Below are 21351 nucleotides of genomic sequence, written 5' to 3'. Positions count from 1 at the left end.
TGTCTTTCAGGTGTTTTTCAATAAATACCAGAATAATCTTCTCCATAACTTTACCCGGTACAGAAGTGGGATTGACAGGCCTGTAGTTTTCAGAGTCCTCCTTCTTGCCCTTCTTGAAAACTGGGACAACGTTCACCAGCTTCCAGTCAGGTGGGACCTCTCTGGATTACCAAGACCACTCAAAAAATCATCGAGAGAGGTTGTGCAATGACATCAGCCAGCTCTCTGGATGAGTCCCACCAAGCCCCACAGATTTATACAGATCCAGCTGAAGATAAGAGCAACAAGGCATGCTCCAAACACAGTGACACCTAGTCAAACCAACCCTCAGAATATAACTCCCCAAGAACAGACAAAGTAGCCAGCTCCATCAGGTGAGCCTAAAAGTACAGCATGCAGTGAAAAGTGTGGCAAAGAAGTCCAGGCAGCACGTTTCATGCTGAAAACATACTGGAACCATAAAATGACTGCTGTCATTTAGAAAGAGCACTGTGCCTCTTTCTAAAAGGATGAGCAAGTGGCTCTTTACTATCACAGAAATTCACAAAATCAAAAAACTGATGGCCTCCTAACGGCACTATCCAACCTTGCTGTCCTAACTCAATGGCATTTCCCTGAATTGCCCTCAAGGGGCCAGACAGTTCTTGCTACTTAAAGCTGCTGGATGACTGCACCAAACAGTGCTGCGCTGCTTCTGCTCTGGCTCAACACGGCCAAGTGTTCAAAACAGCTGCTAAGTGCCTGGGTGAAAGAAGCAGATCACCACCACAAGCACAGCAAACATTTGGATTTAAGCCAAGTATTTGCAAGAAGACTTGGACACTCCCACCAGCTCAATTCCTATCATGCTCTCCCACTCAAACACTCCCCCATGCTGCTCAGATATGCAGCTACTCTTGCCTGCTGTTTGTTCAGCAGGCAGCACCTTTCATCCCCACACACCTCTCAATAACCCATATGGCCAGGAAATTTGCGTCTTTCCTCTCTAAGCTCCCTCCTAGATAAGGAAATGAGGCACGATTTCAAAGCACTTGCCTTAGAAAAAGTATTTTAAGGACATACACAGTACAGATTTATTTACACTGGAGAAGGTAGAGTCAACCAAATGCACCTCATGCTTGCTTATACAGGCAGACAGAGAACCCCAGGACCAATGTACTCCACTCCACAGCGCTGGGAGCCCTGCAGAATGCATCTGTTCCTGCAAAGTCTGGCTTAGCTCTCTGGTGACACTGTGGTATCACCAAAATCCATTTCAAAATCTAACAACTTGTTTGAACCTTAAAACTTCTGACCTAAACAGGAAAGAAGCTTACCCTCTATCACATTTCAAGGGAAAAATATGTCTAATAATGATTAGTACAGGCACCTTCTCAGGCAGTTTACCTTTGAAAAGTCAGAAATACAGAAAGAACAAAAATACTCTATTTTCTTGAGAAAATCGCTCATATTTGAAACTACTGGGGTATAATAAAAATTGACACACTTTAAGTCTATTTTCTCTTACCAGTGGAACATTAAACAAGCAGCCCTTCAGAATGCAAATGAAATGTTCAGCCCCTTAAGTTACCCACTGACTATCTGAACCTGAGTTTTAGCACAGTACTGGCTTCTCATCAAACCTGAACTACAGTATTATAAACATTTAAACCAGTCTCTCAAATAAGGTAGGACAACGTGTCCTGTGAACCTGTGTCTTCCTCCCAACTCACACCACATTTGTAAATGAGCTGTTGATAAAAGGTACAAAATATGAAAATGAACTCAGTCTCTGTCCTGCTTAATTCGAAACTGCATGGGTTTACACCAAGTATGTTTGTCAGTTATTTCTTCCCTTTGAATGCCTGGTGGCTAAATAATGAAGAAATACTTCTGGCTGGTAAATAACAATTCCAGTGCCAAATGTTAGTACAAGGTATTGGAGCAGCTGTGACTGTGGTAAAGAGTCTACAGGGATCAGAACAAATATCCTTTATTACTACAGAGCAAATAACCTATACTATGTATTACTGCAGAAATACATGCTGCCACATAAAAAACCCCACAACAAAATTAATTATCACTAAACTCTCATACTAATTCATGCCAACCATAGTCATAAGTACTGCAGAATAGTTGGTGCCGTATTACTGCAGAGCAGTTAACGTTTCACACAGAGTAAGAATGCCTTCTAGGAAGACATTAACAGTTATCGGTATCTTGCAACATAGCAAGATAAACCCTCTCACCTCTGCATCCACGTGGACTAAAATGGGTATATGGGTGTAGAATAATTTGCCCCAAGTGGTGACCCAGTCAGTAGTAAGGATCTTGTCACCCTTTAGACAGAAGTTACAGAAACTACTAGTTCAATGATGGTTTGGCTGTGTTTCAACTTCACAGACAACTTAGTCTGCCAAGGTCCAATTTATAACCAGGTTCTGCCATGACAAAATTAATAAGCTATTTGACCACACATCAACAGGGTCTAAATATGTTTAGCTCTGAGGAATATTTATTACTTTATGATTAAAAACTTTATGATAAAAATCAGTAACAGGATTTGTCCTACTGACCATCAAATATTTCTAACAGTTTTTCCCTCTGTGAAAACATGTAGACAAATTTGAATCGTGTTGTTTAAATGCTGCAATTACAGACAAGTCATAGTTATAAATACCAGAACTTCCAATGAAAACTCCAGCCAGGAAGTATTTTCTAGTGGGATTTTCATGAGGCTCTTCTTGTCAAGAAACAGAGTTTACTCCCGTTATTTTAATAAAACAAGAACTTAAAAAAAAAAAAAAAATCACACATTCTTAAGGTTAATATTCCTAAAGAATATACGCACTTTTTTAGGGTTTTGGGGTTGGTTTTTTTTTTAGTTAGGCAACGTGCAGAGACATGAAAAACAATCCAAAAGGGACAGAGCCTGAGAACAAAAGAGGCAAAAAATTATTCTGGATTTGAAAAAAAACAATCCTGTTGATAGAACTGTAGCAAGCATCATAAAACCTGGATTCTGGTTTCCCACCCCTGGACTTTCTATACATTCAAGTCAGTGACTTGGAAGAGTTCAGATTTTCCACTCTGGGCTGGCATCGCATCCACTTCTACATGAGGATGTTGGTCAATCACAAAAAAATCATAGACTGTTAAGGGACACAAGGGCTCTTCAGATGAACTACCTTTCAGGACTACATATTCCTGAAGTAATTAAAATTAAATGATCATACCTTTAAAATGCTGGTTCTACAAACAATCCGTAAGACTGAGGTGTTACATTTTCTTACTATCAAGCTAAGAAAACATTAGTTCAACTTATATTTATGCCCCATGCAAAGAAGGGAAGGTTTCGGGCATTTAATTGAAAGACAAAATTTCAAAAATAAATTAAAATAATTATGTGTTCAGATGTATTAAAAATACATAACACCATCATATATGTATCTATTGCCCTTATGCTTTATAAGGTTTTCCAAAATTGAATTCAATTAACAACATCAGTACTTGCAATTAGCACGCTGCCAGGAATGTCAGGACTTGTATCTAAATATCTCTGCATGCCATCATCACGGCTGTTCATGTACTTCAAAAAGAAGATTAAAAGCATGATTGTAAAAGGTGGTTAATGTTTTACATGAAGGTTCTTTTCTTTTAGTTCATCTGGTTGAACAAAAGCTCATTTTATTGATCCATCACTTTTCTGATTAGTCTGATGAATGAGGCATTGACTTACGTCTGCACACTTCTGTATGCTATAACACAACTGCATTCATTTAACAACTAATCAAAGACAGTGACATACTTAGGAAGATATCATTTAGTTTTGCTTATCAGTTTGCTTAGCAAGAGCAAATCTCAAGCTCCTGAAAATAAAATATTGCAACACAAAATGATAAAAATGTCTTGTTTTGATTTAGTATCACTTGACTGCCTAAACACACTTCAATTAATTTCTTTCCAGATGGCACTAAAAGCTATAAATGATTTCTTCTTTTCCCTTGCAGCATGAATAAACGGAAGGTTAGGTAGATTTTTTCCAAAGCTTATAACAAAACCATTTTTTTTACCCAAGATACTATGTTGTATTGGTATATATCATATAGTTGATTTTGCCTTTTAATTAATTTTAATATTAAAAACTATCACCCCTATAAAATAAAAGACACATTATGAAAGTAATCTTATAACCTTGCCTAAGGTTTAATAAGTTTACCATATTTTAATACTTTCACTACTTAGATGAAACAAAAATATGTACAGAGCCCTTTTAAGTATGTAAGAAAGACTACTGGAGAAATAATTATATGGTATGAAATTACAGTAATCCATTACTATTACGCACCTGCCCGTAATTATGTAATTGTTTTAGAATTTGTTCCCATTGACTTGAACACTGCAAGGTTAAGATCTAGAAAAACATTGCATGACTATTCTGTTACTATAACATATTCAGATTTAAATGAGAGTTTTTCTCAGCTATATAGTTTTGAAACAATAATCTTCATATTGTATACAAGCTTAATGAATATCCAAAAGCAGAAACAGCATTTGCCCTCTTGCAATTGAGAAACACTTCTGCTGCAGACATTCAGCTGGAAATGTAAAATAAAGCCTAATCCAACCCTCTCAAATTAAAAAAAAAGACATTTTAATACAAAACCCCAGTACAGTTTTACAACTGTTTTATCTGCCCTTAGAATATTTCCTATTAGATAAAAGCAAAAGTTGTATAAATCTCAGCCAACTTCTCACAGGGTTTTGTGGCCATTTTGTTCAAAATGCGTGAGGTCTAGGTATCACATACTTAAGCCTGCACAGATCCACAAGAAAAATTCAACTGTATGCACTTTGCTAGAACCCAACACACTCTGCAGAAGCCCAACTCTACTCGTATAAGACCCCAGATATTTTCAAGAGCTGAAGGATTTTACCTGTCCACTTTCTTCTACTGCAACTATGGTAGTTAAGTCTGATACACTGCTTTCACATCCACTGCTCCCACTCTCTTGGGCTTATGGACTGCTTCAAATTCTGCTTACCTTCATGTTAAAAGACAAAGCCCAATTCTGCAAAGAGCTACCAGCTACATTTCGAAGAAGCATCAAATTACATGGCCCTCCTTAATCTCAGTATTGCCAACAGTCTAAAAATTTTAACTCTAAGCCTGTAAAATTTGTGCACACTTGATGGGCTTTTGGTTGGGTGTGAGTTTTTTTGGTTTGTTTTTTTGTTGACTGGTTCTTTTATTGTCCTCAAATTCACTGACTTCCAGATGGAGAAAATGGTGTTTGGCTCCCTTGACAGTCAAAGTTTCATCACAGTTAAATTGATCATAGAGCCTTGTGCGGGAGAGACTTGCTTTTCAGCTGCTGTCAGCTGTTATGTAGTCTCCAACTGAAGGAAAAAGCTGGGTACCTGGAATTTATTTTTAAACTTGCTCACAACCAAATGCAAGTGCAAAATTCCACATCCACGTAAGAGAAGGTAAAGCTTCTGAACACAGTCAGAATTAACTTTTATCAGCTACAAATGCTGTTACTTTACACACATAATCAACTGTGGTAATAAAGCAAAGTTTAGGTTAGATAGCTATTGCACAGCTGTGAGTTAAAACAGTAGCATAAGGGTTTATTTCAGAGTTCTCTTACTCAAGTTCCTATAATTACTAGTATTTAAGAGTTTGAGCTATTTTTCCCTTCAGCAACTTCTCTACTAAATTAAGTGAATTTTTGCAACTGAGACACTGCTTGTCTTTCAGTCATAGCATAATGCAGTCTAGGCAATAAATTCTTTCCTACTGTGTGCTTTGCAATTACAATTCCCCACCGATACCATAACTCAATATGGTAATAAAAAATAATCAGTATTTATCTAATGCCTGTGGATTAAAACCTTTCTTACACTCCTGAAATGAAGTAGAAGTTAGCTGGTTTTAGAAGTTACGAAACATACCCAGACAAGGAGCAACAGATTTCTTTTCACTGTTCCACAGTACCCCAGCATTCCAACTATGATGAGGAAACAGCAGACTGCAATCATAACCGGGTGGACCACAGGAAAGTAAGTCAAAATGACAGCTTCCTCCACCCTAAAACCAATCAGAACCATAATCAAAAAAAAGCACAATCGCACAAAAATGATACAGAAGAAAAACATAGTATAGCCGTTAAAAAGTAGCAGATGTGTTCTTTCCAGCACCTTACACATTTCACAGCAATCTCTTCTACATGGTTTTAAAGTCAAATGCTGCATTCAGGTACCAGAAAGTAATGCATTGTCCAAAATCTCTCTAGAGCAAAGGCAGTCTTCCTGCCCTGCACTTGCACAGTAAGCAGCACAATGAGGCCCTGTTTCATCACTAGGGCTCATAAGCACTGCTGTAATAAAGCTAACAGAATTCCTAAATCTCTGGACTGAATAAAGTATTCAAAACTAAACGGTAATATGATATGGTTACATGCTGTCAAAGGGCCAAAAATTGATCCCTGTCAGAAGAGAAAGGCACAGGACTGAATTCCTACCTTTCTCCCTTTTCTAATTTCAACTGATGCCAGAAATGGTGGCAAAAATACACTTTTCAACAAAACAACAGCTTAACTGAAGGCTTCTTAACTCTACAAATCCTAATTAGGAAACTTGCCATACTGAATAACAACATATACCCCCAATCAGTCACCCTCACAGATTAAGAGATTTAACTAAAGCTTTACCTTGTTTCTGCAGTTAAAGTGAGAACATTATTCAGGTAGTCTCTCATCCAAGCAGAAACACCTAATACGCTGATGGACATCAACTAAAAAGAAAAGATTAAGTTATTTGTCATGCATTTAAAACAAACTGCAAGCTCATTCATAATTTAAGTAGAGATCAGTCATCACTAACATCTTTCATGCCTCGATTTATCTGAACAGCATCTTGCCCCCAAAACTGTACTGCTACATGCTTAGACCTGGTTTATTACTTAAGTATTAGGGAGCCAGTAACAATAATATTCTCTTCAGTATGCAAAATTAAAGTCTGGAATACCTTCTCTTTCACCCAGTGATGTCCTCCTGGCTCCTGTCCCACCACTGCACTACCTACCACAGAAACAACAGGGATGGTTTATGCTGCTAAAATCTGTGACTCTTTCAGGGCTCACAAGTGATACCCATCTGCATGAAACCATGAAGCCATGCTCAGGTACATAGCTAGCGAAGAAAAATCGGAAGCCCTATACAGGATACAACAGTACTGACAAATCTCTCCTGTGTGTTAATGTATCTTGGGGATAAATGTAGAAGAATCTGATTCTCTCACTCATTCAGACTGAGTCACACCATGAATGCTCTGTCTCAGTTTCCTGAACCATAAAATAACAATAAAACTCATTATGCTTCAATTATAAACACCACACCATCAAAGCATTTGGGGGGTACCTGACCTGTCAGGCACTTCAGAGGCATAAAGCCACTACACTCTTTCCAAGACTGCTCCCACAGCATGTAAATCCCCGAGACTGAACCCACCTAGAATTGCCACCACCTCAGCAGACACAGATTTCTGTCATGTGATAACATTGTACAATTCAGCACACCTGGGGCTCTGGTCACTGATTTTCCTGAGAAGTCAAACCCGAACATGTTCAGAACCTGCCATGCTGTGACAGCACCAGCTCTGATGATGCTGTAGCGGAGGTACTGCTAGAGGACAAGGCACTCTTCACTCAATCTCACATGGGCACCTAAACCTGAACCACAGCTCAGGGCCTGAACCTAAAAGACATAGGACCTGAGAAGCATAGTCTAGCTGACAGAAGGAGACCTAAGCATGCTGATTCTTCTGAATACTACTGTGTTTGTGCATTGTATAGAGGTATGACAGGACACCTCAAAATTATACTTACAGTTTCTTAAATCAGTTAGAAGTGCTAATCTCGTCTGTTGCCTTCAACATCTACCTTCCCACATGCCCTCATATTTCCCTGAAGTTGTTATGAAGAATAAGTTAGCTGGCTCAAGCCTAACACAGGAAAAGTCACCCTGTGTCCTTAGCAGCTCCTGTGCCCGCAGCATGCCCACAGCAGGCTATTTCTGCCTTCAAAATTTCACAAGAAGTCCCAGTAGCTAGCCCACAGCTTCTTCCTGCTTCTCAGATCTGGTGCACAAAGTACAGGCACTGCCTTGGTTCTGGGTGCTGCCAGCAAGAGCCCTGGGTGCTTGGCATGCTGCAAGCATAGTCTGGAAAGCTAATGTGAGATACAAGTCTACTGTGTTCACCCATCTTCTTTATGCTCTGTGGGGTCTGCTTGGGCTGGTGGAACAATAAAGAACATTTTCTGTTGTGTTTTTGCAGGAAGCTGCAGGAACAAGGAAAAGATGATGACTGGAATCTTGTCCTAGATAAATTCCTCAACAACTAGCTATCTCCTTGGAAGAAAGCATTAGGCAAACATACAACACAAGCAGTTAAAAACATGAGAGATGAAGACTACACGCAGACAGCCAACCTTCTTATGGTCAAAAAGCAACACAAAACATTTTTAACCCTCCACATCTCACTGCAAGGCCTGCTGATACACACAGAAAAGCATTAGCCCACACTTCCACTCTATGATAAAATACTTAGGATAAATTTAGTTACTTCACTTTATAACTACCTTCAGCATACAGCACAGGAATTACACTAACACCAGCAGCACAACTCAGCCCAGGCACTCAGTAGGCAGGAAAACTAACAACCTCCCAAAAACTTTGGTGTGCATCCAACCTACCAGCAAAGAACAGCAGGCACATCACTGCAATTCACTGCCACGTGATTTTCAAAGAGTCCTGGGCAGGGGGGCAAAATCCTGATTATAGTTCTTTTTGGTTCATTTGAAGGATGGCAAAAAGGTGGTCCCAAAAATCTGGCAGCCCCTACTTCAGCCATTGCTTGGTAACTAACTAATAGGTAAAATACAGTTAGAAATCTGTATCAAGCAATCATATGAAAGAACACAAGTTTATGACAAATAAACTACTAAGATAATTCTCACATTAGCAGTTACATCATTTCACCAAAAAGTTTTCATTCAAGCTCCTCTGATGACAGCCAGTCTGCTGTGCTGTAAGCATAATGTGATAGTATGCAGTAAAACATGTTTTATTTGTTGCAGCTGGCTGCACAAGTCACTGTGGGTTTAATTCTGAACTGTCACAGTATGTTATATAGCCGTCAACATGACACTGAAGAGTTTACAAAACTGCCTGCTGTCACACTATTTTAAACATATTTTCACACAGATTAAACAAAGGTAATAAATTATATTTTTATATATGAGCAGTATGCACACAATAATATATTAAATTTTGAAATTTATTGCTAACATGAAGTTTTTAAAGCTACTAGGGCTTTCTCACACAATTTAATTACAATATCCAACAATAGACTCAAAAACTATTAGGAGCAATTGTTTCCGAGCACAGTTTGATTGTCCTTGGAACTCTTCCATAATTTATGCGTCAAAATGAAAACATAATATCATCTGTTATTCATTAAGTATATATTTTAAGCCATTATTGTGAAAGTCCTACTTACAGTGTCTTTCAGGCCATACCTAAACTGGAAAATAAATCTCCATTTTCAATTAATACATGAACATGGATTTCTGTCTTTAAGGGAGCAAGACCAATGGCTGTTGCTGTTTGCACACCCGCGTTCATCCTTTCACCATTTTTTTCATTCAAATATTCTAACACCCTCCTTTTTGACAATGTAGGTTGCTGTGCTCAGACTTTAGGAGGTTGTTTTTTTTTTTAAATTATTAAATTGGAGGAAAGATTAAAAGTATCTTCCATACTAAAAATCACACACCATTCTTTTTATTCTAACAGATGGGATATACAACTTCAGGCCATGCTCTGGTACCCATAACAAAATGCTGACTAGCAGCACTACAGAGCAACTTGCTTTGCATGAAAAGGTTTCCAGCTTCAAGAAAATTACTTCCAAGATATGACAACATTAATCAGAATATATCCTTTTATTTCAGTTTAAAAAAAAAAAAAAACTGAGAAAATTTTCCAGTTAAAATTGATTTGGGTAACCTGAGCTGTGACTTACCAAAGGGGAGGGGGGGATAAATCACTACAAGGTCATGAACAGAGCATGTTGCAATGCTTTCACAGGATTTTCACAATTAGGTTCAATATTCAGATCACTGAACAAACACAGATAACTCAGATCCCTGGATAAACAGAGAACTACATTTTTTTGGGACAGAGGATAAGGGCAGAGGAGGGTGGGACAAGAGGTCTTGTTTTTCTGTATTATCTAGCAAAACCATTTAAATGTTTAGAGAATAAATAGCATACAAAAATGGAAAATCCCTGACTCCCTATTAATGCACTATTTATTCTACAGACATGCCAACATTTAGTTTTACCTAAGTTTCCTACAAGGTTATGCCTTGGTCCCCTCCCACTTGCAAACAGCTGAAGCACATTGGTATTTGCACTTTGAATCCAGTTTGCTTGCACAGCTGCAACAGTAAGTTAACAACCTGCTCCACGTCTGGCAAGGCCTGGAACTTGCACACTTTGCAGTAAGGTAACTGCTGGAGCACGGACAGGCTGGTGATGGGTCACCCTCCCGGGGCACAAGAGCAAGTTTTCCAGCAGCTAGTGTTCAAGGCTCCTAGAGCATGCACAGCAGAAAGAAAGTAAGAGCCCAAACATGCAAACAGGTTGAGGTACAGTTCTATTGCGTGTCAGACCCACAACTTCTGAGCTGTGTACTATAAGGGTACATTAAAAGCAAAGCGGGGAAAAGAAGTGCATGCATGTTTTCATCCATCCTCTATGTGACTACCCAAGCACTGCACTTCTTGTTAGGACGTAACTTATGCCACTCTTCCCTCTAAAGTAAGCATCTCACTGTCAAGAGATCTCTTGCCTTTGGGGAGGCAGAGCTATGTGCTGCTCGTCAAGGGTAATTCACAGCAATGCTCAGAGATCAAGTGTCCCAATCATATCACAAGCCACACATCACCATCAAGCTGATATGCCTTCCCATATACACAATATACTCTTAATTTTGTTTCTGTAAGAGCTTGCTTTTATTCATGGACGGTAGTTAATCTCCCAGATGCAGGCAAATTACTTTAAAACCCAGCATACATATATATATATACATATATATAAAAAACTGGAAAAGGGAAAAAATTGTGCATTTCCTATGATCCACATGACTACACATCACAGTGTCGTGGGTTTATCAATTAAGTTTTCTGTTTTACACGTCAATACACACGAGCACACAAAGATGACTAAAATGAACCTGCATTTTTAAATAAATCAGACATTCCCTGTCCCCTACGGGACAGTTTAATTTTGTGCATTTTTATAGGAATGCGGGAAATAGCTACATGATATTTAAACCCCTATTCCTATGAGCCTTGTCTAGTGTCTACCACAGACTCTTGAGATGACAGAGAATCTTCATGGTACAGATGCAGTGCCCAGAGATTCATGAATAATTCGGTAGCTACCTTCTACAGAAAGACATGTGAATTTAAAGGAAAAAAATGGACCTTCCCAGTTTGCTGAAGATCATGGCTTATCAGTATAAGCATACAGGTGGAAGTTTTTTCTTCCCCTTGAGCTATGGGCTCCAATTTTGTCAGCGCAGGTTTGTGCATCATCCTCAAGGTGGAGGAAACTCTGTGGACAGAGTTAGTTGTGATGATTACCTAAAAAATATCTGAGGTTCTCAGATTTCTGAATGCCAATTAAAAGCATATTGATGTAATTTCTAACATTGGGATGGGGTGTGGGTTTATTTTTATCTTTCCAGTAGCATATCAAGCCACTCTTTTTCAGGACAGTTTTGCAGAAACTCATGTACCAATTCACTGTTGACATGCCACTCTGGATGAGACATACCAGCTATAAAGATACATGGCATAAAAGATTACATAGGGGAAGATACAAAGTTGATTTACGGCTGAACTCTACTTTGTTAGGACATGGTCTGGTAATGGAATGATGTTATATAAATAATGCAGACTAAAGACACCAGAAAGTAAAAGATTTCTCAAATACCAGAATTAAAAATATTTCTGGTCCTTAAAACTCCTCCTATAGCTTCCTCTGTTGAATGCATTCCTTTAAAAAGACACCATATTCCCACAGAAGCCACAGTTATTTTCTTTATACAAAGACTGCTAAGAAAATCAGGTTTCAATTACACAGGTCTAAACTGCAGTCTCTAAAATCAGGGTATATTAGCCTAGGATGAACTCCTTGTTTACAGTGCTACAGGTACCCATCCAGGCAGCGTTTGTTTCAATGGATATTATTCATCATTTAAACATTGTCCTGAACTCCATTCATTCCAAGTATCTACAAACCCCACCAGTGAGTGGAAGTTGAAAAGCAACAGAAACAACCTCTATGCAGAATCTGGTTCCACAGAAGGGAGGAAAGACTGATTTCTTTTTCGTGTTACAGTAGATTTGAAAAATTAGGCAAAAAAATTACAAGATTAAATACACTCATTTGAAGTTGGAAAAACCAGAAAATACAATATCACTGCTTCCAACCATCCTTACCACTTCCTCGCACAACACTCATCCTTCCCTTGTTCTGAATTCTCAAGTGGTGCACATAGGCAAAACGAAGATTTAAGTGTGCAAAGCACTCAGAACAAATGCAAAACTAACTGGAAGCTTGCTCCTCTTTCATTTTATGTGATTTTTTTCCCCCTTTGTTCACAAACAGAAATTCAAGATAGATGCAAATCGATTTCCACTACCTGCCAGAAGTGTTTATTGGCTGCAACCACAAGATTGAAATTAGATGGTACTGCTCGCGTGAAGGAAATCTTAAACACTGCTCAACTGAAACAGCATATCCCTAGGCAGTGGCAACATCACTGGCTTGGCTCAAACATCCACTGACACTACTAATCATCGGTTAAGAGATCCTTACCACCCATGACACAGTCATCTGCAACTTACAACCTTGATTTGTCCAAGGCACTACAGTACAGTCATCCTCAATTACAAGCAACACAACAGCAGCTGCTCCTGCCTCACGTGCTTACCAGAAAAAAAAAAAAGAGTTGGCTGTTTTCTCAAGAGAAAGTCTATACAGACTTTTTCCTGCACTTTTCCTGCTAAGTCACTTGGCTGTTTTTTACAAAATGAGAAAATTGACAAAATAATTGCACCGCTTTTACTTGCTTCCAGTATCACTATCTGGTTCACCTATTTTAACTATTTCTAACTTTTTTAAAGAACACATTCGGCTGAGCTGCAAAGAAAAGTGGAACAGATCTGTACCTCTCAAAGCTATTGCTTTGCTTAATCCCCTACTTTAAGCAGCCAGGAGACTGAATTTTCCCTGTATTCAGCACCATTTGCTAGTTCCTGTTCTACCACAGTCCCCAGGGGCTACTTGTACTCAGCATCTCCTGTGTTATGCCTGTGCCATTCATTATTACAGGCTGACCACGTTCTGCCACTGAAGGTCTGTCCAAGCACAAATGCTTGCCAAGGTGGTTTAGCTGGGAAAGAGACCACAGTGAAATGCAGAAGAACAATGGCAGCATTGCAAAGTATGGCAAAGAGGGCTTCTGTGAGGACAAGTTATACAGCACTCAAAATTAATGAAAATGCTTATGTCACATCCATGACTGCAACTGAGCAGGAACAGTGTCAGAAGGTTGCCAGTACAGTTAAGCCCCACCAGAAAGAAAGACCCCGTAGTCTCAAACTGCGTAACATATATTTGTAGAGCTATGAAAACTAAATTTCTCCAAGTCATGACACACTATCTAGATATAATAAAGACCAGTATTGCCACTAAGAACACAAAAACAGGAAGCAGTAGGAAAAGGTCTTCTCTCAAGCATCACTAAGATAATCTGCTTAGCAAAGCACTGTCTTGACCATGAAACACCAAATCATGCATTTTTGGAGGTCTCCTCTTTTTATTAGGCTGTCCAGAATGTAATATACTGCAAATAGCAGTGTTACAGAGTGTAAGATGAAGCAGAATAAAGTTGGATCTTTCAGTCTCGTAAATTCCACTAACAAGTGATGCCCATCTACACGTGAGGACTGCAGAAGAACAAAACCAATGTTAACCGCAGAATTTAGTCTGAAGGATATTCCTTCACTGTCAAAAAAAACCCTTATGAAATTAGAAAACCGAGGAAGTCCTGAAACTGGAACTTCCCCTGCTCTAAAAGAGACATCTTGCAGTTAGATGCATGATTCAACTGACCTTGAAAACAGCTTCCAGAAGGGTATCAGCAGGCCTATTATCAGGGTCAGTCACTTAATCAACAACAATTAGAGCACTGACAACAGATTTATTTCCATCTCAGGAGAAAAAAAACTTTCAAGATCTGCTGCAGGTTGCAGCTCCCAAAGTACCAATCTACTCGCATCCACAAAACCAGAGCTCTTCTGGAGCAGTAAGGGCAGTACATCCATTGGTCCATTATAAAACAGGATGAACCACTACAACAGAGCCTTGGGCTTTCAGTTGATTGCTTATGAATTATTTACAGCTAAGCAGACTTTAGGTCAAAAATGACAGAAAGCATTATAAACAACACTTCCTGTCTGCCTCCCTCTCACGCACACACGAGTACATCACAGCTCATCAGCTGAGCAGAGTAAAAGAAGTTTCTTTCCAAACAGCACACAGCTGTACACTTTCAAGCAATGCTCTGGATAAGCTACAAGGATGGCAGCACACTGACTGATAAAGTTCTGTCATATCTCTGCTTCGGTAGGCTCCAAAAGCAACCAAATTATGAAGACAACAGCTTGTTGCAGCAACCATTTGCATCTTCAGTTTTTCAGCAGTGTTCATGATCAGATTAGCCAGTTCTGTTACGTTATCTTAAGGAGCTTTACATGTACTAATCTGTCCTCACCAGGCTGGCAATGACAAATGCTGCAGTCCCATCATACACACACTGGGACAGCTGCACACAGGACACGCTTTGAAGCTTACTTCAGATGTTCTCTTTTAAGAGCCTGACAGTTAGACCTTACTAGACAGTGACTACTGGCTCTTGCATAGTTTTATTCAGGACTTCAAAAGCTTCAAGCCCAGCTTGGAGAAGAAAGTAGTCCTTTTCTCAAAACGTGTAGTTACACATACTGCTAAACACCATCACAGCGAAACAAGGAGAGAATGTCACCTTATTCCAGCCAGGACCCATAATCAAACCATGATTTTAAAAAGTCAAAGAACGTGGTTTGCACATCTTCACTGTTTTCAGACGAACACTGAACTGACACAGCCACTGGGCATGTTATCAACAGGCTTGAAGTCATTTCATAGAATCATAGAATCAAGCAGGTTGAAAAAGACCTCTGAGATCATCAAGTCCAACCCTTGATCCAACACTGTTGTGGTTACTAGACCATGGCACTAAGTGCCACATCCAGTCTCTTCTTAAATGCCTCCAGGGACAGTGAATCCACCACCTTCCTGGACAGCCCATTCTGATTTCTGATTACTCTCTGTCAAAAATTTCTTCCTAATGTCCAACCTAAACCTCCCCTGGTACAGCTTAAGACCATGCCCTCTTGTCTTACTGCTGGTTGCCTGGGAGAAGAGACCAACATCCACCTGGCTACAACCTCCTTTCAGGTAGTTGTAGAGAGTGATGAGGTCTTCCCTGAGCCTTCTCTTCTCCAGGCTAAACAACCCCAGCTCCCTCAGCCTCTCCTCATAGGACTTGTGCTCCAATGCCTTCACCAGCCTCATTGCTCTTCTCTCGGTCTGATCCAACACCTCAATATCCTTCCTGAATTGAGGGGCCCAGAACTGGACAGGTGTGGCTTCACCAGCGCTGAGTACAGGGGAAGAATCACTTCCATGGACCTGTTGGCCACACTGTTCCTGATACAGGCCAGGATGCCATTGGCCTTCTTGGCCACCTGGGCACACTGCTGGCTCATGTTCAGCTTCCTGTCAATCCAAACTTCCAGGTCCCTTTCTGCCTGGCTGCTCTCCAGTCACTCTGTCCCCAGCCTGTAGCGCTGCAGGGGGTCGTTGTGGTCAAAGTGCAGGACCCGGCACTTGGCCTTGTTGAATCTCATCCTGTTGGAATCAGACCATCTCTCCAGCTTGCCCAGGTCCCTCTGCAGAGCCCTCCTGCCTTCCAGCAGGTCGACACTCCCTCCCAACTTGGTGTCATCTGCAAATTTGCTAATGGTACGCTCAATCCCTTCATGCAGATCATCAGTAAAGATATTAAACAGGACATTGGAGGCAACGGCCTTTGGGAAGGAAGGAAGAAGCAAGAGAAACCATAAAACCTCCAAGATCACGCTTGAAGAGAATTACACGTATATGTCTCAAAACAGGAGGTCTGTAAAAATCTTGGAATCACAGCATCACTCTTGTCTTGACCCTTTGGGACAGAACCCACCATGCTCAGGAGAAACATGGCTGCGCATTTTCAAGGGGCTGATCTAATCTGAACTTCCTGACATCCAGCCCATAACCTAAGCCAGTATTTATGCAAGTAAGCACTAACATAAGTAACCAGTAAAACTTCCCGAATGGAAGGAACAGCAGTGGCCAGGGGAGACCACTGCCCCCATGCCCACACCAGTGGATAAGCACCTACTGCCAGAGGAACTTTTCACAAGAAAACTCTGCCCTGTGGGTCATGCTATGACACTGAGAAAAGGCAGCAGTAAAACTTCCACTAAACCGAATAGAAGAAGGTTCAAGCTCTGACAGAGGAAAAGATATGGGAGCTTTCACTACAACAAGCAGCTGACAGCAGATTTATATTCAGCCGTTAAATACACATCCAAACAGAACCAGGTAGGGAGCAGAAAGAGGTAATATATGCTCATTCCTCCAAAGAAATCTGATGTAACTGCAATACATTTAACTACCCAACCACCACACATCCTATTTCTTAACACACAGTTCTGGCAGACTCAGGGGGTTTTTTGCTTGTTTATTTGATTTTAAACAAACCAGTGCATTCATCTGCTTTGCAAAATGCAGAGGACTCCAAATGAACTGGTCAATTTTTCATTTGAGTTCCAACACCTTTAATTTTACATACATTATGGAAAATGGATTTAATTCTTTGCAACATCTGTGGTGCAAGTCACCTGCTATATTGGTATGTATTATTTAATTACATAATCGCACACTTCACCACTATACAGATTTCACTTAACTGCCTGGGTACACTTTCCAGTGTCCAGGCCTCAGCTAGAAAGACTAATTACAGACTAATTTTTTATATTTCAGAGAAAAGATCAAGAAGTTGCCATTTTCCTACCTGTGACTTGTCATACCACAACACACTCAAAAGATCCTTTATCCTATACGACTAGGGTAAAAAGAAAAAAAAAAGATAAAAATATCACATTTTCTAGGTAAGGGTGATCTGAGACGTCATTATTAAAAGGGCAACAAAATCTAAAGAATGGGAAATCATTTCTAGCAATGAATGCTTTAAACTAAATTTAGATATGACTTCAGAAGGAACAAAGTTAACAGCAGCACCACACTGCAGAAGTAATTAGTGCTGTTCCTCTGACAAGCTCAAAGATGATGTGTACTTCCATGCCTGAGGTCCGCAACAAAAACACATGGAAAAAAACCAATGAAAAGTAGGAAAGAGCAATCTGACATGGAAAGGAACTTAAAATTCAAGTAAAGTGGGCAGACATATTTAAATCTTCCAGGTGAGACCTTGATCTTCCTAGAGAGGAACTGCTACCCAACACACTAGCCCACTCCAAAGATAAGGGCAGGAAGGCTGAAAAATGATGCACTCAGCTCCAGCAACAAGCCTCCCATCAACACACGACAGATAACTGACACAGCATGAAGGTATAACCTCATGTGTAATTTAGGTACCACCTAAATGTCTATTTCAGCTATAAACAGCTGTTCCTGAATAATACATCTGATTGGGACACAGCAGGCAACAAGCACAGAGACCAAGGGAAAAGAGCAGAGGAAGCTTAAGGGGACAAAGGCAGCAGTGAGTTAAAGTGCAAATAGGAACTGTTGAGGATAGCTCAAATTAGGCATCACGGAAACCAGAGGAAAGAAACAGACAAACAGCAGGACATGATGTTTTCAACCATGTAAATGTCCATTCACTCAACTCTCCCAGAATATGTGTAAAAATCCAAAGCTGTACTCAGGTCAGCTGAGCCCAGGCAACTTTCATCTTAAAAGAAAATATAGGGTTGTAGATTTTGTACAGAATCCACTGAAAACTATGATTATGCTAGAAATAATTACACATCCTTTTCTTCTAATAAAAAAGCCTTCCTCATCTCCTACTAAAGGGGTTTATTCCTACACACAGTAAGGAAATAATTTATTTTTCATCTCTATTAAACACAATATACAAAGCTACATACTTTCAACAGATTTTCAGATCCCTTGCATTATATAAAAGGTACCATTCTGTTCAAAATACTGTTTGACAGTTTTTTCTCTCAGTCATATTCTGATCCCCACTTAATTTTCAGTAATCATGGGACTTCATCTCAATTCCAAACCCCTTGCCATAGGCAGGGACACCTTTCACTAAAACAAGTTGCTCAAAGCCCCATACAGCCTGGCCTTCACTTCCAGAGATGGAGAGTTCACACTTTTTCTGGGCAACCTGTTCCCGTGCCTCACTACCACCAAAGTAAAGAATTTCTTCCTAATATCTAATATAAACCTGCTCTTTCAGTTTGAAGCCATTCCTCCTTGTACTGCCACTACATGCTCTTACAAATAATCTCTCTCCATCCTCCTTGTAGGCTCCTTTCAGGTACTGTAAGGCTGCAATTAGGTCACCCCAAAGCCTTCTCCTTCTAGGCTGAAAAATCCCGATTATCTCACCCTTTTCTCATAGGAGACATGCTCCATCTCTCTGATCAAATTGGTGGCCCTCTTTGGGACTCACTCCAACAGGTCAATCTCCTGTTGAGGACCGCAGAGCTCAGTGCAGGTGGAAAAAAACTCTAATATAAACTAGGCTTGGTCCCAGCCCATGTATTATCCCTGCATCATTCACATCTACAGCACTTCAGGAGTAAGACATTGTGAACAAGTGTAGGATGTTACGCCTTTTGACCTCTTACCCTTATCCTGCACAAATCTCAACTATTCAGGTGAAAGAGATTGCATTTGGTGCAAGTGAGTGAGGACTCTCAGCAATATCCAACTTGCTGTTTCTTCAGAGCTCTGAAAGTTTAAGGAACAAGTGTTGATCACACCCACCTGTGCTGGAGAGCAAGAAACTGCTGCTATAAATACAGCTTTGACTGAAATCCTCAAAATGAAAGAAATGGGCCTTGCCTACCAGTTAGGATCTGGCCACTGAATGCAGAAAAAAGACTCCAGGTAAGGCCTGGGCAGAGTAGATTGCTTTTGGAGTTCATCTCGGGTCACAGAATTCCTCTGAAACTCACCTAGTCAGGAAGTCACAGCACCCATGAATATTCCCCTCTTTACATATTACAGGTGCACAAATTCACGCATGTAACGAACACTAATCCAATTTTACTTCCGGCTGGTTTCCAAAGGCATTTTGTTGCCTCCCCAGTGATCAGTACTCCCTTACGGGAGCTGCCTGGCACGGGGCCAAAAGGGCACGAAGGCGGTACCTCCTGCCCCGGCCCAGCGCGGGGAGCCCGCGGACAGGGCCGGCCGTGCCCGCCCTGCGTCCCCGGGACGGCACCTGCCCTGCCCGGCCCCCTCCGCTGCACTCACCCAGAAGAGCAGGTTGAGGGCGTAGAGCAGGCAGCGCAGGCACTTCACCGAGTCCTCCCTGGCCATGGCGAGCCCCCGCGGGACACAGCCCCATCCTCTCACCACATCCTCCCTCCCGAGGCCGGGCCGCCGGCACCCTGCAGGGGAAGAGGCGGAGAGGGACCGGCGAGTCCGCCTTGCCGAGGGACCGGCACGCAGGTGGAGGCGGCGGAGGCGCGCCGAACCCGGACCGGCCGCGCCCCTCGGGGACCCCGGCAGCCTCCCCTCCCCTCCCGCCCCGCCCGGAGACAGCGACGGGAGAGCTTTTCGCGTAAAAATAACAAAGCTGCGGGCAAGGAAGAACCCGCCGACCACCCCAGCGGCAGAGCGGGGCTGAGTGCAGCGGAGGCACGGCCCGGAGGGCGCCGGCTCCCTCCCAGCCCGGCAGAGACGCGCTGCCCCGGGGAGGAAAGGCGGCCGGGGTACAGCGGCCACTTACCGCCCGGGCGCCCCCCGCACTCACTCGCTCCGGCGAGGGCTCATGGGGCCGGGGCGCGGCAGCACAGCGCGGAGCCGCGGCGCCCATGCCCTGCAGCGGACGCGGGAGAAGGTCCGGTCCCGGGACTGCCCCGGCCCCGCCGCCCCGCCCGCAGCGCTCCCACAGCCCGCGGCAGCACCGCGCATGCGTCGAGCGCGCGGCCCTAGCGCCGCCGGGCTACTGCCGAGCGCGGCGGGGGCAGCCCCGGAGGTGGGGGTCCCGCACGACCCGTGCCCCTGCTGCGGGGCTGCTGCGGGGCGGTGGCCTTTACTCCTTCAGGGAGGATCTTCAGCAGTGGGCTGAGCGGAGCTGAGCGACACGAAAGCCCGTTTCTCGTGGCACGTTGGTCCAGTGTGGCCAATGCCACACGAAAGGCGTTCGCGAAGTTTCAGGGGCATCTCACAAGTTTTCAGCGCTTTTGCGTCGGAAATTAAACTCTGCCAACATCGAACCTGAATCTGGTCAATTAACAGCCCGGCGCCCGCTCCCCACCGTTAAACAGCAAATATCGAAGCACAACCATATTGGAGATATATTATTACAGAAATGGCCAAAATGTGCAGTTATTTTTTTAAGCAAAATGGCTGTTGATTTGCTCAGTAATGTGCATGGTACTTACAGATGCCACGACTGAGCTGAAAAAAAAATCATCATTCTTCCTCTGAAATCCATTAAAGTGTGTGTGCATCTGGTGATCAGGGTAGGATTTTCCTAGAATTATGGAATGGGTTCGGTAGGAAGGGACCTTGCAGCTCATCTCGTTCCAACCCTCCTGCCATGGGCAGTGACACCTTTCACTGCTCAGAGCCCCATCCAGCCTGGCCTTGAACACTTCAGGCATGGGGTATCCACAACTTCCCTGGGCAACCTGTTTCAGTGCCTCACCACCCTCATAGTAAAGGGGTTTTTTCCTAACATCTAATCTAAACCTACTCTCTTTATTTAATTTTTCAGTGATGTTTGTATTGTTACAATATGTGTATGTGTGTATATATATTTTTTTTTCAAAAGGAAGACTTACAGTTTAAAGCATAGAATTACATGCAGATTAGCAAAGAATTTTCCCTTAATACACATAAACATGTTGCAGTGCCACCATCACAAAAATTA

At 41.8% G+C, this 21351-nt stretch overlaps 1 protein-coding gene across 10 annotated transcripts in view; it reads right to left on the bottom strand.

Annotated features, from left to right (window-relative positions):
• Positions 1-20345, bottom strand: part of TSPAN12 (tetraspanin 12) — a 44930-nt gene extending 24585 nt beyond the window's left edge. Inside the window, exons 1-6 of one of the 10 annotated variants that reach the window (XM_032688301.1) lie at positions 20227-20334; positions 19725-19861; positions 19315-19423; positions 17281-17323; positions 6696-6778; positions 5938-6073 (exon numbers count right to left, since the gene is read on the bottom strand). In XM_032688301.1, coding sequence (XP_032544192.1) covers positions 5938-6073; positions 6696-6778; positions 17281-17323; positions 19315-19423; positions 19725-19861; positions 20227-20246 — 528 coding nt within the window. In that variant the 5' untranslated portion in view covers positions 20247-20334. Of the gene's footprint in view, positions 1-5937; positions 6074-6695; positions 6779-11566; positions 11667-17280; positions 17332-19314; positions 19425-19724; positions 19862-20202 lie in introns of those variants that run through there. The other 9 variants (XM_032688302.1, XM_032688304.1, XM_032688305.1 and 6 more) reach the window with 9 other exon arrangements.
• Positions 20346-21351: the final 1006 nt, after the last annotated feature.

Source organism: Chiroxiphia lanceolata, chromosome 5, assembly GCF_009829145.1.
Source record: "Chiroxiphia lanceolata isolate bChiLan1 chromosome 5, bChiLan1.pri, whole genome shotgun sequence".
NCBI classification, from domain to species: domain Eukaryota; kingdom Metazoa; phylum Chordata; class Aves; order Passeriformes; family Pipridae; genus Chiroxiphia; species Chiroxiphia lanceolata.
This window is presented reverse-complemented; position numbering and strand designations above follow the sequence as displayed.